We start from the raw sequence: 21,204 nt of genomic DNA, 5'->3' as shown, positions 1-21,204 counted from the left end.
TCGAAAGAACATCTCAACATCTTAAAAAAAAATAACAAGAAAACTTCATATAACTCCTCATCTCTTTACAAAGTAAATCAAACAAGGGATCTAAACCCTAATTACTCAAACTCAAGCAATTAACACGTCATCAAAAGCCCGGGTATTACATCACTTTTGGGCAGCGTCTTGTATGAGACATTGGTTGATGATTTATCTATAGGTCGGTGATAACAAAAAAAAAAAAAGAATAACGATATTAACTTAATTAATAAAATTTTCGCTCCCTTAAGGATTCAAATTCAGGTAAAATTTCGCTCCCTCCAAATAAATATTAACCACAGGATTTGAAAATTTCTAACATATTCAAAATTCATTCTCATTTCTACCACAATTGTCAATTCTTATTGGAACCATTCCCTATATATATAGAGAGAGAGAGAGCGAGAGAGGATTCATTGGGAATAGTTAAATATGATGAGAAATAAGAATGGATTTGAAACGTAAGATATTCAAATTATATGATTGATATTTATTATTTAAAGTAATCATGAGATATTTAGTTAACGAATAAATTAATAAAATTTATTGTAACGCACGAATAATCATTTTCACTTGGGTTTCAAATCCTAGAAGAGGGACAAAAATTCACTAAATTAACTGAATTCGACTATTCATGCATTACAAACAACATATTCATAAATTTTATTAATTTATTCACTCTTCTCATTTTTCACGAAAAATATCTTTTTCTTTTTAATAGGTTTCTCACGAAAGATATCATCCTCACTCGTTTCTACGAAATTGGTTATTATAAAAGCTATATTATATTTTTTGTGAGAACGTATGCTTGATCGAAATTATAAAATTATTGCATTCACAAATGAAATTAATTGTGCTTGGAAAAAAGAACTGCCTTTATAAAATTTAAACCCAAGTAAGATATTCATCCAACAAGATTAATGACACTGATATCACATGAGATATATACTTGGTATTTCACCTTAGCACGTCATATTATTCCAGCATAAAACTTGTATATCCATATCTAAATCCATTTTGATACGCACATCTCATATAGAATATGATTGATTTTATTAAGTTATTATTCGATAAAGTTTTATTAGGATCTCCACATAAAAATTACTACCTTGTATGGGAATTGATTTTCTATATATTTTCCTTATAAGAGTTTATGAAAAATACAACTCATATCTTCTTGAAAAATTAAAAGAGCATTCACAGTGGCTTACTCGATGAGCCTTATTCGAGTAAGCTGTCCATCGAGTAAGCCACTGTGGGAGCATGCTTACTTGAGGCTTACTCGTTTAAACGAGTAATACTCGTTCGTCCTTATAAAAAAAAAGGCGCGTGCATTGCACGCGCCAATTAAAAAAAAAAAATCTGAAATTTGAATTTTGATAGGATTGTTTGAATTATTTATTTATTTTTTCTTTTCTTTTCATTCTTCTTTTCTATTTGACCGTTTGAAAACCCTTTTTTTTTTTCTTTTTTTTTTCCCAATAGGACCGTTGCATATATTTTTTCCCCCTTCTATTTATACCCTTCTCCCCCCACCAGAAAATCACAATTTTCATGTCTTTTTTAAGTATTTTTTAATGTAATTTGTAGGTTTTTTTATATTAATGTAATTTTAATTTTAAGTAATTGTATTATTTAAATTGGTGTAATTTAAAATTAAATGAAAAATACAAAAATCAAAACTAAAGAGAATAAGTCATCCCATTGTGAGCTCCTAACTCATAAATGATCCCCCACTCTATTGAGTAAGGAGTTTACTCAATCACTGTGAATGCTCTAAGAAAATGACTAGAAATTGTGCAATAATACAATCTCAAAGCAGGCGCATATCACATTTTCAGTGACATGGATACTTATAATGTGCTCTTAATCAGCGTTTCTATGCTCTCGAAGATTTCGTTTTGAGGTTTTTTTCTTTTTTCTTTTTTTTTCACCTATAAAATTTTCATTTCAACATACTTATAATGTGCTCACGATCCAAACTCTTCGGTAGTTATTTTCAAATTCAAAAGTCGATCCGTTAGACCATTTCTCTTTTCTTTAAGTTTACAACAACAATATATATGAATGAACTTCACAGATAATAATGAATTCAAGATTAAAGTCCCACAAAAATAGGAAACACCAAAGGTTATATGATAACGTACTTTTTTCATTTCTTTTTTCCTAAACCGTTACGAAAAGTGCAAACTAAATTTCACGAATATCGGCACATTTCTTAGTTCTTACTTAAGCTTAGGCCCAATTACTAAATATTTTTATCTAATTAAATTCATGATAATCTACCGGAATAATGCCGATTAACTAGATATTAAGTGGTAGTCCACGTAATATGCAGCTTGGGATGACCAAATATATTTTATAAATTTGGTTTTAAAAAAAATGTGGTTTACGTGTGACTGTAGTTTGCATGCACACGATTAGCGTGAGCAGCCACATGTTAGACTCCACGTCTTTAAAATGGAAAGTTGTTTGTTTATTCCACTAGAGAATTATGCCGTAATAATCCACTTTCCTAAAAAATAAAATAATTTAAGATTTTTTATTGCATGGAGCCTTTTCTTGATCTGTATTAAAACGTATCAAGATTAATTTACAAAGACTCAAATTTCTCAGTTTGGAAAGGAGTTGATAAACTTTGATTCACGAGGATTATGTACCTACTTAAACAAGCAATTTCGCTCACTATGTCGACATCTTAGACCACATCTTTTCCATTCATGGTGGAAAGTGACATTTTTATAAATGAAAACTCTGAGAATATGAGAATTATTTTTCAGTTATTCGATTGTAGATTTACAGTTATTCTTTATGGTGTAATTCATTCCATGGTAAATACAATGATTTTATACGTTTAATGCTGTGTAAATGTAGTTCTAAAAAAATCTATTCATATCTATACCTATATATATATATATATATATGGTATGATTCTAGTGATAGTATATTTTTTCATGAAAATATGAATACTATTATAATTAATGTATCCGTTATTAAATTAATGCACTCGAAAAAGATATACTATAAAATTTCGTTTCCTCCATGATTGGAATTTAAGTGATGCATTCATCCAACAAGATGTGATATATCCATCATAGATCAAATGACTAAAAATGATTATTCATCTTATTTTATAATTAGTGGTTCTTACTTGAACATTTCCATATATATATATATATATATATATATATATATATGTTACAGAATTTGAAAATAAGGACTATATTAATAAATTTGAAAATGAGGACTATGACTTTTATTTTTTACATTTAAACTCATGTTTAATACATCAAAAGGAGGACTATAGCTTCCATTACGGTCTTAAATAGGAAAGTAAATTTACAAAATGAAAGTTATAGTCCTCATTTTTAAAATTCCGTAACATATAGTCATCTTTCTAAAAAATACTGAAAGTTACGATCCTATTTTAATAATTAGCTATATATATATATATATATATATATATATATATATATAGGGTGCAATTTTAGTGAGAATATAATTTTTGTAAGAATGTGAGAACCATTAAAATTACTGCATCCGCTGCTAAGTTTAATGCACTCGAAAAAATTAAAAATTTCGTTCACTTTAAAATTCGAATCAAGGTGCTGCATTCATCCACTAAAATGTATTTATCGTAAATTTTAATGATCGAATTACTAAAAATAATTTTTATTTTTATTTTATTTAATGATTCTTAGTCAAACCTCTATATATAGATTTTGGTTGGCTATAGATCTTAATGATTAAATAACTAAAAATGTTTTTTGTTTTTATTTTTATTTTACAATTTACAATTTACAATTACAATTACAATATCGGGTACACAATTAAATTGTTATCTTCAAAACGTCTGATATTATATTTTTTGTATTCCGCATGAACATCAGAACATTATCTGTATTTTTTTATTTACTGCATGCAAGACATTGTGTATATCTTGGCCACGTCGCCAAAAGGGAACACTGAAACATATACTATTATCAATAAATCTTACATATAAATTAAGAGAGAATATATATATGTATATAGTAGTGATAATCCCAGTGTCCACTAGAATATGAAAAAAAGCAATAAATCTTGCTGACAAAATCTCCATTCTAAACAATACTTTGTCTCTTATTTCTAAATTACACATATTAAACCAAAGATTCAAAAATAGAAAACCGAAACACCGATTTCTTTTTTTCTTTTTTGGGAAAAGAGAAATGGACTCCAAAATTTGTTGGATTCGTAACAGAAGATTAGGCTCTTGTCTAATGTGGGAGCTCGCTCATGATTATAGATAAATATTGTTACACAACACACATATGTATATATATATATAGATATCACACACACCTACACAGAGAAGAGATCATCATAGAATCTTTTCTGTCATTTACTTTGTCTACATCTCTCTCTGTTCCTTTCATCCTTAAATTATTACTACTATACAAAATTTGTTTGCTTTCTCTCTCATCATGGCTGAAGAACCTCACACATCAACGGGTGGCGGCCTCAATAAACCTTGCATTCTTCTCATTAGTAAGTGCCCTCTCTCTCACACACACACTCACTCATAATTAACAAATTCCCCATTTCGGATCAGTTATATCGGGAATGGAGAGATTCGCTTTCAAAGGGGTGGCGTCAAATCTGGTGACGTATCTAACCGACGTGATGAGCATGAGCAATTCAACGGCGGCGAAATTTGTGAACGGATGGGTTGGATTCACGTCGATGCTGCCGTTGATCGTCTCCACCTTGGCCGATTCTTACTGGAATCGCTACTCCACCATCTTGGCCTCTTCGGTGCTCTACGCTGCGGTTAGTTACAATTTGAATTCATGTTTATTTCGTGCCTGTTACACAAAATGTTGATTTTTGAGTGGGGATCTACATGCAAATCATGATGAATTGGATTGGATAGTCACCTTTCCACTCATATTCTGTCTCGGAATTGAAGGGAGTAGTGTTTTCCTTGTTGCCAACAAATTAATGTTTTGTGGTAGAGTGTGCAAAATATTCACAACTCGAATAAATAAATCGAATCGAATTATTCAATTATGTTCAGCTTTTGCTAAAATTTGTTATAGTATTATATATGAATTATAATTAATTTTTATTTCAAAAATTATGTATAGTAAATTAGTAACTTTCAATTTGTCAATCTATTATTTCCTTCATCCCATTTGAAATGTCTCAAAACTATAGGACAATACTATAGTTTTGGGGTATTTCAAATTCGACGGAGGGAGTATTAATTAATAAAAATAAAATTAAATAATAAAAAATAATTATATGTGTTAATTAGATGAAATAAACTCTAGTTAATAATCACAAAATTAAATTAAAGTATATTAAATTGAAATTGGAGAAAAAATATGTAAGAAGATAAATAAAATTGAAAGTGAGACACAAAATAAAACATCAAGTGTAGTACATTGAATCTCAATCCTTTTTGGGAAGCCGAACAAAACAAAAACTCCGATGTGTGTATATAATAATATCATTAATTTTATTTAAATAATCTAATTCTAATTTCAAAACATAATAATAATAATAATAATAATAATAATAATAATAATAATAATAATAATAATAATAATCCGGTTTCTTTTTTATTTTTCTCCATTTTTTTGGATTTTTCAGGTTCCATTTTTTTGGTTCGATTAGAGTTTTTTTTTCTTTCTAAAATTTCAAATAATACGGTTGAATTTTTTATTTTATTTTTAAATGTTATTCCCTCCGTCTTACAAAAACATGAACATTTTATCATTTTGAATCGTCTCACAAAAATATATACATTTCTATTTTTGTACACTAACTCACCACAATCCTTTTACTTTTTATCTCTATTTTTGATAAGAGCAGTAATGAATCTCGTGGTGTCTTAATTTTGAACTTGATGCGTCCATTACAATGATTTTTGTGAAGATTAATTAAGACCAGCTTTGTACATACAAAATGAATGGATTTTGTAGGGGCTATTAGCTTTGACTTCAACAGCAGTGACATGGCCTTGGACAGATTCCCACAAACTACATTCAATCTCATCTCTGTGTTTGTCTCTGTATCTCATCTCCATCGGCCAAGCAGGCTACAACTCTTCTCTCCAAGCATTCGGCGCCGATCAGCTCGACGCAACACACAATCTGCCTCGTACCAACACCGATGATCCGAAGAGTTCGGACAAGAAGAGCTCCTTCTTCCAATGGTGGTACTTTGGAGTCTGCTGTGGCAGCCTGCTAGGCGTCTCCGTCATGTCGTATATCCAAGACACCCTCGGGTGGGGGCTGGGGTTCTTCATCCCATCGCTCTCAATGATCGTGTCGATTGTCATGTTTCTCTGTGGCAGCCGCTTTTACGAGCAAAAGCAGAGCAGGATTGGTGATGAGAGCTTCTTTGAGATCGTTGTCCGAGCTGTCAAAGCTGGTGCGTCGAAGCTCATCCGTGGTTCGAGTGGCTTGTCGAGGAATGAGTATGCTGCGGTTGAGCTTGAGTGAGTATTGTTTGAGTATTTCATACACTTATTTTTTTGTTACAAGTTCTTGAAAATTTATGCTGTGTAGTTGAGATGGAGTGAGAGTTGTTTGAACATTTCATGCATATCTCTGTCACAAATTCTTGAATTTGTGTAATGTGTTGCATAGTAGAGAAATATCTTCTAAAATCGAGCATCTTTCTCCATAGTCTATCAAAAACCATCAAAAAGTTCACTAGTTCTACAATTAAGTCCAAAAGGCAGTATTAGGTAGGAACTAGCCATTGAAATCCACCAAAACATTCAAAATATGTGTATAAAATACGCTCAATCAATGGTTGAGATGGAGTGAGTATTGTCTGAGCATTTCATGTACTTTTTTTTGTCACAGGTTCTTGAATTTATGTTGTGTAGTTGAGATGGAGTGAGTGTTTTTTGAACATTTGATGCATATCTTTGTCACAATATTCTTGAATCTGTGTTACATGTTGACTTGGAGTGAGTCTTGTATGAACATTTGATACACATTTCTGTCACAATTTGTGTTAGCATTTTATGGACATTTTGTCACAAATTATTGAACTTTTGATTAAAAGAGAAAGAGATCATGACCATTGGATTCTCTCTCAGGCTTGAGGAGAAAGCAGGGCTGTGCAGCCAAGATCAAGACATCGAAAGCACTCGACAAGCCCATGACGAGCCTTTGCAGCCTCTTGAGGCCGCAAAGGTTGTCCTGCGCCTGCTGCCCGTGTGGACTATGCTGCTGATGTTTGCGGTGATCTTCCAACAGCCCGCAACATTCTTCACCAAGCAAGGCATGACCATGAGGAGGAACATAGGCAAGAGCTTCAAGATCCCTCCGGCCGCGCTGCAGAGCTCGATCACGGTCTCGATCATCATCCTCATGCCTTGGTACAACAAGTTCTTCATCCCGTTGGCCCGTAGCTTGAGGGGCAGCGAGAACGGCGTCTCCGTGATGGAGAGGATGGGGATCGGGATGTTCCTCTCCGTCGTGGCCATGGTGATTGCGGCCCTGACTGAGAGGATGCGTCTCCAGATCTGTCTGACGGGTCAAGATTCGTGTGAGGACGTCGCGTTTAGTATATTCTGGTTGCTGCCTCAATACATACTTCTTGGAATCTCTGATATATTCACTGTGGTAGGGATGCAGGAGTACTTCTATTCTGAGGTTCCTACGAGTATGAGGACTATGGGGATTGCTCTCTACACGAGCGTGTTCGGCGTCGGCAGCTTCGTGAGCGCGATCCTAATATCGGCTATCGAATGGTTGACGAGCTCCGACGGAGGTCGGGGGAGTTGGTTTTCCGATGATATGGCTCAAGCTCGACTCGATAAATATTACTGGTTCTTGGCGTTTTGGAGTACTTTGAGCTTGCTAGCTTTTGTGGTATTTTGTAGGTTTGTTAAGAGGTAGGACTTGGACATTGATTTGAGTTAGGAAGATATTTTACTTTGTAGATAATCGTTAATTTTGGTTGACTTTGTTGTGGTCTTCACTTCAAATGATGCTTATAATGTTCACTTGCAATGTCATGATATATGCAAGAAAAACAATTCGGGAATCGGAATGAACTAAATTAAATTTTTTGACGAAATATAAAAAAACGAAAGGTTAAGTGCTAAAATTCCCCCCCCCCCCCCCCCAACGTTGACTTTCCGATTGTCTTTAACACCCTAAACTCAGGGTAAGCGTTGTTTACTACCTCAACGTGTCAAAATTGAACCAAATCCCCCCCCTCTTTTCTTTTTAAATATCACACACACAAATACCAACGCCGACATCTCCCTCGTCGGCGCGTCGGCGCACTCAGCCGCTACCCTCGTCGCCATCGGCGTCTTTCTTCTCAATTTCCAACCACCGCCAATGCTCGCCGCCTGTCGCCTCTTCTTTCAAAATATCGGGTCAATGTTGGGGGGAATTTGGTACTTATCCCAAAAAAGAATAATTGGTTCAAACACCCTCTAAATCGGACACGAAAGATAGAACACAAAAAATTGGGTACAACCTGGTTGACCCGCGCCCAAACTCTAATCCGTATCTTGATCCGAACCCGCATCTTGACCCAAGTCGTGTAATGATACTATTTGGTTATACAAATGATACTGCCTATACTTGACATTATTCGGTTATACAAATGACACTGCCTATAATTTTTATAACTTTTATGAAAGTTTGGGTCATTTTGTATTTTTTTTAAAGTTCATGATATTTTTACAAATAACTTCAAAGTCAAGCCATTTTCTGTATTTTTGTAAGTTCACGCATTCCAAAATTCAAGCCTTTTTTTTGTATATATGAAAGTTCACACCATTTTTACAAATGACTCTAAAGTTCAGCGTAAACTACAATTAACCATTATTATTTTCATGGGAGAGAGAAAAATAGAGTGAGAAAAAAATATGCTATACAATTAATTTTCAACAGTAGCAACATTGGGTTCTACAATTACTTCTTGGCAATAGGAAAGTTGATATATAATGTTATATATTGAATACACAAAAATTCATGTGAAACTGGTTTTATAATGAAATCGGCTTCACAATGACACTACTTCAACATACAAATGATACTTTAACATTTTAAAGTATCATTTGTATGTTGAAGTAGTATCATTATGAAGACGATTTCATCATAAAACCATTTCACAGGATACCACCTCTATTGAATATTTGTAGCAAGCCTCTATCTCTCTCCCACCAAGGTCAGTGTGGTGTTATTGAATACTAGTATACTCACCCGTGCGATGCACGGCAAGCATCATAAGCATCAAAATTGAATAATATGTTAAATAAATAAATAAATATAAATATTATATACAAAAATCTACATCAATCACTTAAAAGTGCTATGTCTTTTCATCGACAAACTATCCGTTGTTTGAAAATAATATTTATTTTAAACAATTATTCCATACGTCCCAATAGTAACGTCCCAAAAAAAGGGCACACAAAAAAAAAAAAAATAAGAGAAAGATAAAGTAAATGAGAAAATAAATAGTTAGACCACTGAAAAAGTAGGAAAGAGATAAAGTAAATGAGGAAAAGGATAAATAGAGTAAATAAAGTAAAATGTTTTTTTTTTTGAGTTAGGACATTCTCAATGGGACCCAAAAAGAAAATTTGAGAAGGTATTAGGGTTGGAGGGAATATTGTATATATATATATATGCTCACGAAAGTGCACAGATGCGATACAAATAATACGTGAAATTAGTCTTCTAGATATTTTAAAATAAGGTTATTTTTCGAATTTAAAATATCTTAAAAAAATTATAACTAAAATAATTTTATTTAATATTTCTAAAAATAAGTAATAATAAGGATAAAATAGGATATATATATATATATATATATTTATATAAGTTATATTTTAATATTTATGTAAAAGACTAAAAAATATTTTAATTAAACAAAAATAATATTATATACAATTTTTTTTTAATACACACCTCATATAAAGGAGGTAATGGATAGATCGACTATACTGTATTAAAGTTTATATAAAAAAATAGATAGATGGGCATTATATTAGAAAAAAATTGTTGGGCGTGAATCTCTTGATTATAATAATGAAAACATAAGAGGGCCGAATTAAATAATTCAAGCTCATTATGATATATTTTTTTGAATTTCAATGCACCAACTTTTCATTTATCTTATTTTTTACCGTAAAAATTTTTTGAAGGAGAAATTGAAACTGATATGGCAAATTAAAATTGATTTGACAAATCAAAACTGACATTATTTTGATTTTATTAATTTCTTTTAAAAAAATAAAATTAAAATTAAAATTTCACGTCAACTCCTTCTCTTCAACCTCGCCTCTTTTATTCAATGTTTTGACTACGACATTTCTTTGAATAGTTGGTGTGCCGTGTGCGTTGTTTGCATTTGATTTTCTACGAATTGGTTGGGTCGTCAGTCAGCTTCAGCTAAGTTTCTGATTGATATCTGAATAATTTCTGCAATAGTTTGGAAGAATCATATAGAGTTCAAATATTATGGTTTGAATGATTATTGCTGAATGATGATATATGTTGGGATCTTCAGACGTAATAATTGCAAATTATGTGTTAATGGAATACTGCATTTAGAGGGTGATATTCTGATCTTGAAAATTTAGTCATCCCCCCACCCATTTGGTAAATGGCTTCAATTATACTAAAGAATTAATTTGAACCAAAAAGAAAGAATACAACAATAAACGATAAACCCAACAAACAATTTAAAAAATGGAACAGTTAAATAATCTAACAATTAATTTAAGTATAAAATATGTACAAAACAATAAGAAAGAATCCCTAATCTAAATCCATCTTCACGCCCAAATTTTAGGCGGCGCCTCTCTTCTTCGCTCTTCACACTCCTTTCCAGGGGAATTCTCGTGACTCGTGAGGAGGAATTAAATGTGACAATCATTTATGATATTTTGGCAGGACCAAACTGAAGCAGGATTGTGAGTATTTAAAAAGGTGTTGTGGGACACTAACAGAAGAGAATAGGAGGTTGCAAAAAGAGGTCCTGGAATTAAGAGCTCTTAAGCGTCTCAGCCATTTTACATGCAGCTTCCGGCCACCACCCTGCCCCTCCTGTCACCACCACCACCTCTGTCTCCAACCATTTTTCACTCCACCCGCCGCCGCCGCCGCCGCCGCATGCTCCTTCTTGATCATCATATCACACACCTCAGAACAGTTGCGGCCTCCCTCATAGCCTCGCATCTCTCTCGCCTATCGACCATCCTGCCTTGTACATCAGCAGCTGCAACACCGCTCACGCACACTGAAGTTTGCGATTCTGCCTCCGCCTCGACTCCTCCATGCGGCCTTAAAAATAGCAGCCAACACGTAACTTATTTATGCCTTCAAGCATTCCTTTTTTCTTCTCATTCTCCTTCTCCATCCACGAATTTGAATACTTAGACTTAGAAGCTGTGATCCCGTGAGTTGATGAATTTGTGAGTTTTTTCGGCTGCAATTCAGCTTTGAATTGTGTAATTTTTCATAAAATAAGTGCAGAGAGTGTGGTAAATGAATGTGATTTGGTATTTATAAATTGTCAATCTGGATGTTTTTATATAGCAATTTGTTACCGCTTTTCAGTAGTGGGTTGCTGCAGTTATTTGCTATTTCAGTATTGGGTTGCTGCAGTTATTTGCTAATTGGCGTGGGTTGTTCATTGAAGAAACATGGAGGTTATGGAATGCAAAAGGGATAGAATACGATAGAAACTTGGGTAGATAATGGGTCGTGGAAAAACTGAATAAGAATGAGAAAATTTGGAGCTACAAAGTTAACGTTAGATCTGTGTTTTCATATAAAATAGAGAATATTCCGTTAAAAAATGACGATAGATTAATTCTGTTAAACTGGCTTTTTATATGATATATAGATTTGCAGCAGCAAGAGCAGGCCGTATAATATCGGCAGAGAGTGAGTATTTTTTCTGTAGGATGAAAAAGTTACAAAATAGAGTAGGTAAGGTTTATGTAGAATGAAAAAGTTAAAAAAATAGAGTAGATAAGGAATTCAATGTCTCGCACAATCAAATAAACTTTTATCAATATGAATAAATATGTATACTTAAAATAAAACTTTAAAAATAAATGGGTATGTAGTGTAACATTTTAAGAAAATAAGTACTTTTATATAGACTTTTACAAAGATAGATAGTTTTATGTATTTCCACCATCTTATATTTACTTATAAAGAATTGATATTGTATTACATTATCATATTTTTTATATCTAATGCCATAAATGCCCCTAGTTGAAATATCAATTTAGTATAAGTAAATATAAGAAATTGAAAATACATAAAACTACCCACCTTTGAATTGAGAAAAAACTGATTGAATTGAGAAGAAAGGAATGATTGAGTACTGTTCGCTATTATTTTTACCACGCCGTAAGTATACGGTGTAGTTGCAATATAGGGAAGCAAGGTCGTATTCCACAAAAATTAATAGTCAAATTTTAGTGATTACCTCAAGTCATTATGCTATAGCTATTTAGACTAAACAATGAGGTAATTGGTTTGATTATCTACTAATTACTTAACAAGTTCAAAGACAAATAAAATCAAATAGGCAAAGTGGATTAATATGATGATTAAGATTATTTAGAGACTAGACATCAATGAATTAGTAATGGACCTCAAATTAGCTCAACATTAGTCTTGATATTACCTATTATCTAGAGTGATCTCCCAACTAGTTCTAGCCCCCTCCCGGACGACTAAAACGGTAGATTACGGGTCATAGTTGCCGTCCCCGGTCAACTTCTAACCAATAACTCCCAAAAGCACAATAAGATAGATAAACTCTCACCCAACTCTCAACATCCCGGTTTATTGAGTCAATACGTTTCAAGCTCCTAATCTATTATGATTATCCTCTCCCGATTCAAATCACAAATGAGAAATGCATAGAAAGTGGCCAACAATCCATACAAGAAAGAATACTAGGGCTTGAAAAGATAATGACAAGGAAGTAATCAAGACATATATTAAGCATAATAATCAATTCATTACATCATCCATGAGCCTAATCCCCAAATCAAGGGGGAATTTTAGCCTATCATGCTTACAATCAAAATACCTAAATCAAAGAAATTCATAAATAAAAGAGAGAGTAAGAGGTGACAAATCCTAATAATGGACTTTCTTCAATCTTCTTCCTTCTCTTCTCTTCAATGCTCTTCAAAATGGGTTGTTGGAGGTAGTAATGGAGGCTAGGGTTTTAGTGTGGAGGATTGGGAGTGTATTGAATGTTGAGGAAGAGGATAGATATGAAGAAGGGGGGGGGGGGGGAAATGAGTTTTAGGGCTCAAATTCGCGACTGGGTCCCACTTGGGGGATCCCCGGCTTTTTCCCGTGGTCACAGCCTGTGACCGCGGCTAAGGAACGTGGGAAAATGGCAGGGGACCCGCGGTCCCACCCCACGGCCGCGGGTGGTGACCGCGGGGGTCCTCTGGCGTCGAGGGTGAGTTTGCCGCGGTCCCACCCCGCGGCCGCGGGTGGTGACCGCGGGCTACTAGCTCTTTGCGCAGTCTGCTCGTTTTGCTCCGTTCTCCCTCGTCCGGACTCGGATTTGGTCGCCGTTTGTGCTCACGGATTCCTCTCGAGACGTACTTCAATTTCATGTCTTCAAAATCCTCTAATTATGTCACAGCCCGCCCTAACTAGGGATAGTTAGGCCGAGTGATCCACGACTAGGGATGGGGTTAAAGAAGAAGGGGAAGAAAAGGGGCGTCATTTATAGCCGTAAAACTTACTCATCTTAATAAAACTATTATTTTTTTTATTCATTAATACTCAATTGAAAACAGTCTATGAAAGACAGCATAAAACTTAATTAATATCATTAATCAAGTTATACATCGTATGAAACCATTCTCTTAAGACTCAAAGTATGACATAACATACTATAACATCAACAACATCTTGCAGCGGAAAGTAGCTAGACATATGTATGAAGACATATTCTAGACAGGTTAACTATTTATTAACAACCCTGGAGACTCCGCTCATTGCAGCACCATCATCACATCAGCTCAACCTGCACATTTAGAAAACATATGCAGGGCTGAGTACAAAAGCACTCAGTGGGCACGTATGCCTAGGTATAAAAATACATGCTTCAAAACTGTAAATTGTCATGCCATCATAATCAGTACAACAAGGGAGTTTTTCGCTAAAAATGCCCAAGCTTACTAAGTTCATTTGTGATTCTTAAAGTTCGTCTGATCAGACTAAGTTCTTTTGTAATCTATCATATCTGGAACTTTGTACCGGAGAGGTGGCCACCTCTCACGGTCACTTGACCGGCCAACCCGCTAGATGACTCACGGTCACTGGTGTACACTAGTCTTGGCAGGATAGCTATCAACTGCTCAGGACCCGAATTCGATTGCATCATTGGCAAAGCACGGTCACTGGTGTACACTAGTCCTGGCAGGATAGCTATCAACTGCTCAGGACCCGAATTCGATTGCATCATTGGCAAAGCCAAAGCAGATAGATATCATACTAAAATTTAAACATTTTATGGCAAGACAATAGTTGTAATATTTTCCAGTTCAAAGATTTGTAACGAAATAACTTGTTCAAAGGTAGCATTAAACTCGTTTGATAGATATATAAAACTGAAATTAACAGTTAAATCATCTCATGCATTCATTCGTATAAGAGGCCTACGACACGCAGGGGATCTCTATATACGTATAGTAAAAGTAATGCCCACCTCGTTGTGTCTCTGTATCAATGAGTAACGTCACTCTCTCCCTCAAGTCGTTACTTCCCAAAAGGACCTTCATCGTTATGAAGAATTGGTGAGAAGTTATAAAAGAAACCTCGATTAATAATCTAATCTCTTTTATGAAACATTAGTATCTCTAATGTTCATCTCTCTTGATTGTTAATCAATATAACAATTATTATCTCTCGTCATTACTCATTAATTATAACATCCTTATGTTATAATTAGCAGCGCTTCAATTAAAAGAAATATTTAACACATCGAAAAGTCCACTTTCTTAGCAGATCTATTCGCTCTCATCTCGTCTAATTAACCGATTAGAAAGTTAAACTTTCCATTAGGCATGTATTTGAGTCACGGGTCAACAAGAATTGACTATGCTCAAATTCTAATTTCACTAAAAATTTCGGCATGACCTATTCATATATAATGTCAGCCACGAGATTTCAACGCGTGAATCTCACTACGTGAACTCGTCTCTCGACTCAAAAACTTAACATCTTGACATCTTTTCAACGCAAACCAAACAATTCAAAATCATCAAAACTCTTTATCAGTAAACTATCATTTATACTCGACACCAATTGTTCGAGTGTCAGATACCAACATTTATGTGCGTTAATCATAACTCTCACAACTCACACCATTTAGTCATATCGTATCATCCATCAAAACAAATATAATCAAGTTGTTTTCTAGAAAGTTTTGCTGTTTTTGTGTCATCTTTAAAAATTCATAACAACCAACTCAATCATCATAAACTCTCATACCAATTGATCTCAAAAACTTCATGAAGTGTAGTTCACTCTAAAAATGGTAGTTAACCAAAAAGGTTAAAGGTTTTTGGAGATATTGCTCTTTTAGTGCAGGCTGTCAAAGATTGACAGTTTCTGCAAATTTTGTTTAGGCCATTAGAAACCAAGGCAAACCTTAATAAAATTCCATCAAATTTAATCATCCAAAACTAAAGGTATCCTTGAAGATTTGGTTAAATTTTCACAAGAGAAAACGTTCATATGATCTGCCAAATAAACAATGAAACTCATACACTTTTACTGTTGGACAAATATGACAGCAGAACAGGGCATTTTTGAAATAATAAACTGCTCTGTTTCAGAGGTCATAAAAATCGAAATCTTATGTTTTTAGAAAATTATTGAAGTCTAGTTTCGTTTAAAAAAAAACGGTGATGCAAAATCCTTCATGGATTAATAGATATAAACGTTTTTGTGAAGTCTACCAATAGTTGACAGATTCTGTCAAGGATTTTTCAAAATATCTTTAAAATAGCAAACATCATCCAAAAGACATGAAATTTTGCAGAAACGAAATACACATATCATAGATAAACATACTAAAATTTCAGAGCCATCAAGCAATGAAAACTCATCGAAACATAAGCTTGAAACTGCTGTAAAATTTTGACAGAATTCCAGTTTTAATCTCGTTCAACAATTATCATCCATAAATTGTAAATCAATTAGCATGCTCATGTGATATCGTAGAACACATATACGCAATAATATTCATTATGCAACGTCTCAAACTTCACGAATTTAAATAATCATACTCTAAAAATTTATACAATTTTCGTGCTTGGAAAAATACGAATTTAATATATATCGATTCTAGCATACCCCTAAGCACAAATATCAAGTCAAAACGATCAAACAAAAATCGAAAGACAAGCTAATATGTGAAAAACGGGGCTGCCCTCATGGGTTTCATAGCTACGGTTCGTTCCGTTCTTACTCCCTTCATTAAACATGCTCAACATCTACCCAAGAACAACATACTAAAATTTCACGACGATCCGACGTCGTTTCAAAATAAAGTCGAGAATCGACGTTTTTCGACGTCGACGAAAATCGAAAAGAAAACCATCAAAACGTAGATAGAGATCTTACCTACTTAGATACGTGATCGAAAAGATGATCGACGCTCGTCTCGGTGCTCAAATCGGAAGTCAAAAGCTCCAAGCTAATGTTTTCGTATATTTTCATATATCGATTCGTAAGACCAAGCTCCCTTATTTATAAGCGAAGAAGACAATTCTAAATTGTCTTGTCTTCCTTAGTCAACAATTACGACTAAGGAATTCACACTTGAGTCAACAATTACGACTAAGGAATTCACACTTGAACTGTCTTACTTAGTATTAGAATATATCAAATATATCCTAATCTAGTCCATAATATCTTTCAGTTTTGGTGGGGTAGCCTTAGATATTTAAGATATTAACCCGTTAGTCGTTAAATATCCCGTTTCGTCTCGTTTTAACGACTAATTACCCACATTCTTCGTTACTCACCCTCTTAACTCCTACTCACTTTCATTACACTCGTAATTCTATATAAATATAGAAAACGCAAGCTCGTTCTCGAAATTCTGATAAACGAGCTCGGTTCGTTTATCGAGAAATCCCGATTTACTATTCACTCGTCGTCCAAAAATAAAAACTTTCATTATTGGACTCGTATCGAAAAATTAAGAATATTTCTCGACGACGTGCACATAAGATTTTGAAAGTCGACAAAAGACGAAATAGCAGTATTTTACTATTCATCGTCAAAAAGTCAAAATTTTCAAAAACGTCTTAACGGACTCAGATCTCACTTCCGAGTTCACCGTTTTCATTCAAATAATTATCTCGAATTATTCGAATACTCAAACTCAATTTCGGATATAAAATCACACATCATCCTCACATCATCAAAAGAACATCTCAACATCTTTAAAATATAACAACAAAACTTCATATAACTCCTCATCTCTATACAAAGTAATCAAACAAGGGATCTTATACCCTACTTACTCAAACTTAAGCAATTAAACACGTCATCAAAAGCCCGGGTATTACAAATTAGTCCTTGATTTTTCCTGAAAACACTCCAAAAACTATACCAAGCATCAAATCTCAACAAAGCATAACATTAAGGTACAAACAAGCACTCACAAGCAAAACATGAAGGAAAATGACAACAATTCATACGAAAATGAGGTACGAAAACCATGTTTGTCAAGTACTTGAGTGAGAACAAAGTGTGGACGCCAATGTAATAAATAATGAGGTATTGATTGAATAAAAATGTACAAATTTAAATTTTAGTAATAGTGAAAAAAATTAAAAAAATAAAATAAATATAACTTTGAAATAAAAATATAGTATTTTTTTGTACTTCTATATAAGTAAAATTTATATCAATATCTATATGTATTTTGTTTCTTTATTAAAAAAAATAATAAGAATAAAATAATTTTCATTTTTTTTTAATTAAAAGACAAGTTAATATGATTGAAAAATCAGAAAAAGATCCTACCATAAATAAGCTCGCGTGGAAAAATATGCTCGTGTGGTTGACATGGATCTTTTAATAAATAAGCTCTATGAACCTGTAACACCCCGTTATTTCTTAGCTAAGTTTAGAATTATTTTGAACTTAGAATTAGATTGATTCACGCCGAATAAAGAAAATAATTTATTTTAATTCCAACAAAAATGATTTACAAAACTTTTGTAAATTTGAGTTATTTAAATTCATTAAGTGATTTAAATTCATATGCATTATATGTTTATTTAAATCAAGCATCAAGCATTTAAACGAGCTATTTAATTAGTGAACCCTGAGAAATTATTACAATTTCAATAATCCACCTCTGAATAATTTTATTTGTCAAATCTTCTCCCTCAATTCTCTCCACTCAACAATCCCATCAAGTCACCTTCCCCTCCCATCAATAACATGTTGCCATGCTATTCCCCTTCTGTCACAGCCCGCAATCCCTAAGGATGGCTTAACCGGGGTTATGACTCGGGAAGGGGATTAAGAAGCGGGGAAAGAAAGGGGCATTTACTTAACAATCAAACATTTTACGAAAAGAGACATTTATTATATAACACTAGGATCATAACTGATCACTTGGGCAAAATCAAGACATTCGTTCGGGAAGGCCCGTCGAAGTGGATTACTCAACAAAAGAGTATCATACTTAAAATAAAACATTATCATAATCAGAGTATCTTTCAGCGGAAATACGTGTGAGTTATACATATGAAGATGTATACTCAAGGTTACATTATTGTTCTATGTCAAAAGGTACATCCGCTCAACTCCACCCCATTCCATCACCCGCTCAACCTGCACATTAGGGAAAACAACATGCATGGCTGAGTAAAAATACTCAGTGAACATATGCCGGAAATATAACATTTTATATCATTTATTGTACTGCCAACAGTAACACACAGGGTTTTACTTGAAGGACCTGTGCTTACTAAACATTTTCTTTCATTTCATAAAGTTGGATGCGCATCCCATTTTCAGTCTATATGATCCATATCTGTTCCTTTCACGCGCCGGGAAGGAGGCCTCCTTCCACGGACGCCAAGACCGGTCGCAAGCGACACACAGTCTCCATGGGTGTACACGTTAACCCTTACTAGCAAACCTTCGTCTAGCGTAAGGTCCGAATTCGATTTCCTTTATAGTTGGCGAACCAACACAGATAGGATACATACATAAAACATAAACATTTTTGGCAGACAATCATTCATAAACATTTCATTTCCTTTCATAAGAACCATTCATCATTTAATCATTTCCATAAACATTTCATTTCATAAGAACCATTCACCATTTGAAATAATACAGTCATATCATGTCATTCATTTCATTTCGTATAAGAGGCCTGTATGCAGGGGATCTCTATATACGTGTTTTAAGAAAGCCCACCTTATTCGTTCCCACAACGGGCGTAGAGTTACTTCCCTCTTTAGCTATCAATTCCCGTCTGGACCTTTATTGACGAAGAATCGATAAGTTTGAGAAGAAGTCGTGAAAGACAGGAAGATAGGTCTCTAAACTAAACTATTTCTTTTAATGATTTTAGGGTTCTAGCATCCATATTAATCTTATCTCGTCAAAACCTTAACTCAAAACATTTATCACACAACTAACATTTAAGTTCGAAACTATTTATTTAAACATCAACATGCGCATCAATCATAACTCGTTCTACTCATGCCATTAAGTCAAATATTCTGTCATTTAATAACAAATCATTTAATATATCACATAGACAAATTTTATCATCATAAATCCTGCTTTCTCATACTTAAAACAATTTAATCCTTTTTTTTAAATAATCCATATTAATAAGCCATTTGAAAAGAATTCATTAAATAAAAGTTTAACTCAAAATATTTTATTTTAAAGTCCATTTATAAATACTTGAAATAAAATAACTCCATTTGTATAATTAATTTAAAGGTCATATATAAATAAATTAATCAAGTCCAAATTAAATTAAGTAATTAAGGACTCAAATAATTTAAATAGATATGAGCTCAAATTAATTAAATAATTAAGGTCCAAACATTTTATAAAACAATTAAATCATATGGCCCAAATTAATTAGATAAATTAGATCCAATCAATTTTATTAACCAAGAGCCTAAACATTTAAATAAAGAAGCCCAAGTTATTTAAATCAAAAGCCCATAAGATTTTATTAGCAAAAGGGCCGAACCCAGCACTTAAATAAATTTAGGCCCAAAGTAATTAAATCATAGAAGGGCCCAAAGCCCATCACCCTTGTAACCCTAAAGTCTCACACACTAAAACACATTCAGCACACACACAACACACATAACACTCCTATCTTCTCTCACTCTCGGCGCCTGCCGCCGTTCAACGCGGCCGCCACCGCCGCCGCCGGCGAGCGGCGCTGCTGCCTCTCTCTCCTCCCCTGAACTCTCGTCCTCTCTCACCCTCTCGCCTCTATCTCTCTCTCCCTCTAGATTGCCGGAAACAAGACACAGCAAGCGTCACCACGCCGCCGCTGTCACCTCCTCCGCCTCACCTCCACGGCGGAACGACCGGCTCCGTTCAACGCCACGGCCGCCCCCTGTTCTCCCTACCCTCTATTTCTCTCTCTCCTTCCTCTCTCAATCGTTCATCTCTATCTCTCTAGACTGCCGCCGCCGCCTGTTCTCCCTCTCCCTCTCTCTGTAGTAGCCCGCTCTTTTATTTATGATTAAGACCAGTAAATCGATAATTATTATTGCATCTTTCAGTAATTGAAAAGTCCAATAATTATTTATATTTAGAATTCAACTAGGATTATAAATTATATGTATTCTTTGCCTATTATTATTTTAGTTATGCTTGTTAGCTTCGCGTGAGAGAATCGGGATATAAATTATTGAGCCAGTTAATAATTTATATTTTCAAATTTATAACTGACTTAGCAAAGTCAACTTAAAGTTGTTATTTTATATGCGATAGAGATTTTTTTTCTATTAGTTACTTGAAAGTCGTGATTTGGTTCAGACTAATGAGAACGAGTTAAATTAGTTATTTAATTCGTAGAGATGTTATATCGAAGCATAGTTATTCAGCAAAACCTAGAATCGATTTTATAGATATGCAATGATACAAA

The 21,204-nt window shown here is 33.9% G+C and overlaps 1 protein-coding gene and 1 long non-coding RNA gene across 2 annotated transcripts; one reads left to right on the top strand and one right to left on the bottom strand.

The window, feature by feature from the left end:
• Positions 1-4,132: 4,132 nt before the first annotated feature.
• Positions 4,133-8,070, top strand: LOC130989509 (protein NRT1/ PTR FAMILY 5.8). Its single transcript, XM_057913481.1, has 4 exons — positions 4,133-4,548; positions 4,613-4,830; positions 5,988-6,505; positions 7,118-8,070. Exons 1-4 carry the CDS (start codon positions 4,485-4,487, stop codon positions 7,920-7,922), a joined length of 1,605 nt encoding a protein of 534 aa, XP_057769464.1. The 5' UTR covers positions 4,133-4,484; the 3' UTR covers positions 7,923-8,070.
• A 5,768-nt stretch (positions 8,071-13,838) lies between these two features.
• Positions 13,839-15,173, bottom strand: LOC130989515 (uncharacterized). Its single transcript, XR_009090664.1, has 2 exons — positions 14,749-15,173; positions 13,839-14,064 (listed from the first exon to the last, which is right to left on the bottom strand). It is a non-coding gene; the product is annotated as an uncharacterized LOC130989515 (long non-coding RNA).
• Positions 15,174-21,204: the final 6,031 nt, after the last annotated feature.

This window comes from Salvia miltiorrhiza, chromosome 6 (genome assembly GCF_028751815.1).
Source record: "Salvia miltiorrhiza cultivar Shanhuang (shh) chromosome 6, IMPLAD_Smil_shh, whole genome shotgun sequence".
Lineage (NCBI taxonomy): Eukaryota > Viridiplantae > Streptophyta > Magnoliopsida > Lamiales > Lamiaceae > Salvia > Salvia miltiorrhiza.
This window is presented reverse-complemented; position numbering and strand designations above follow the sequence as displayed.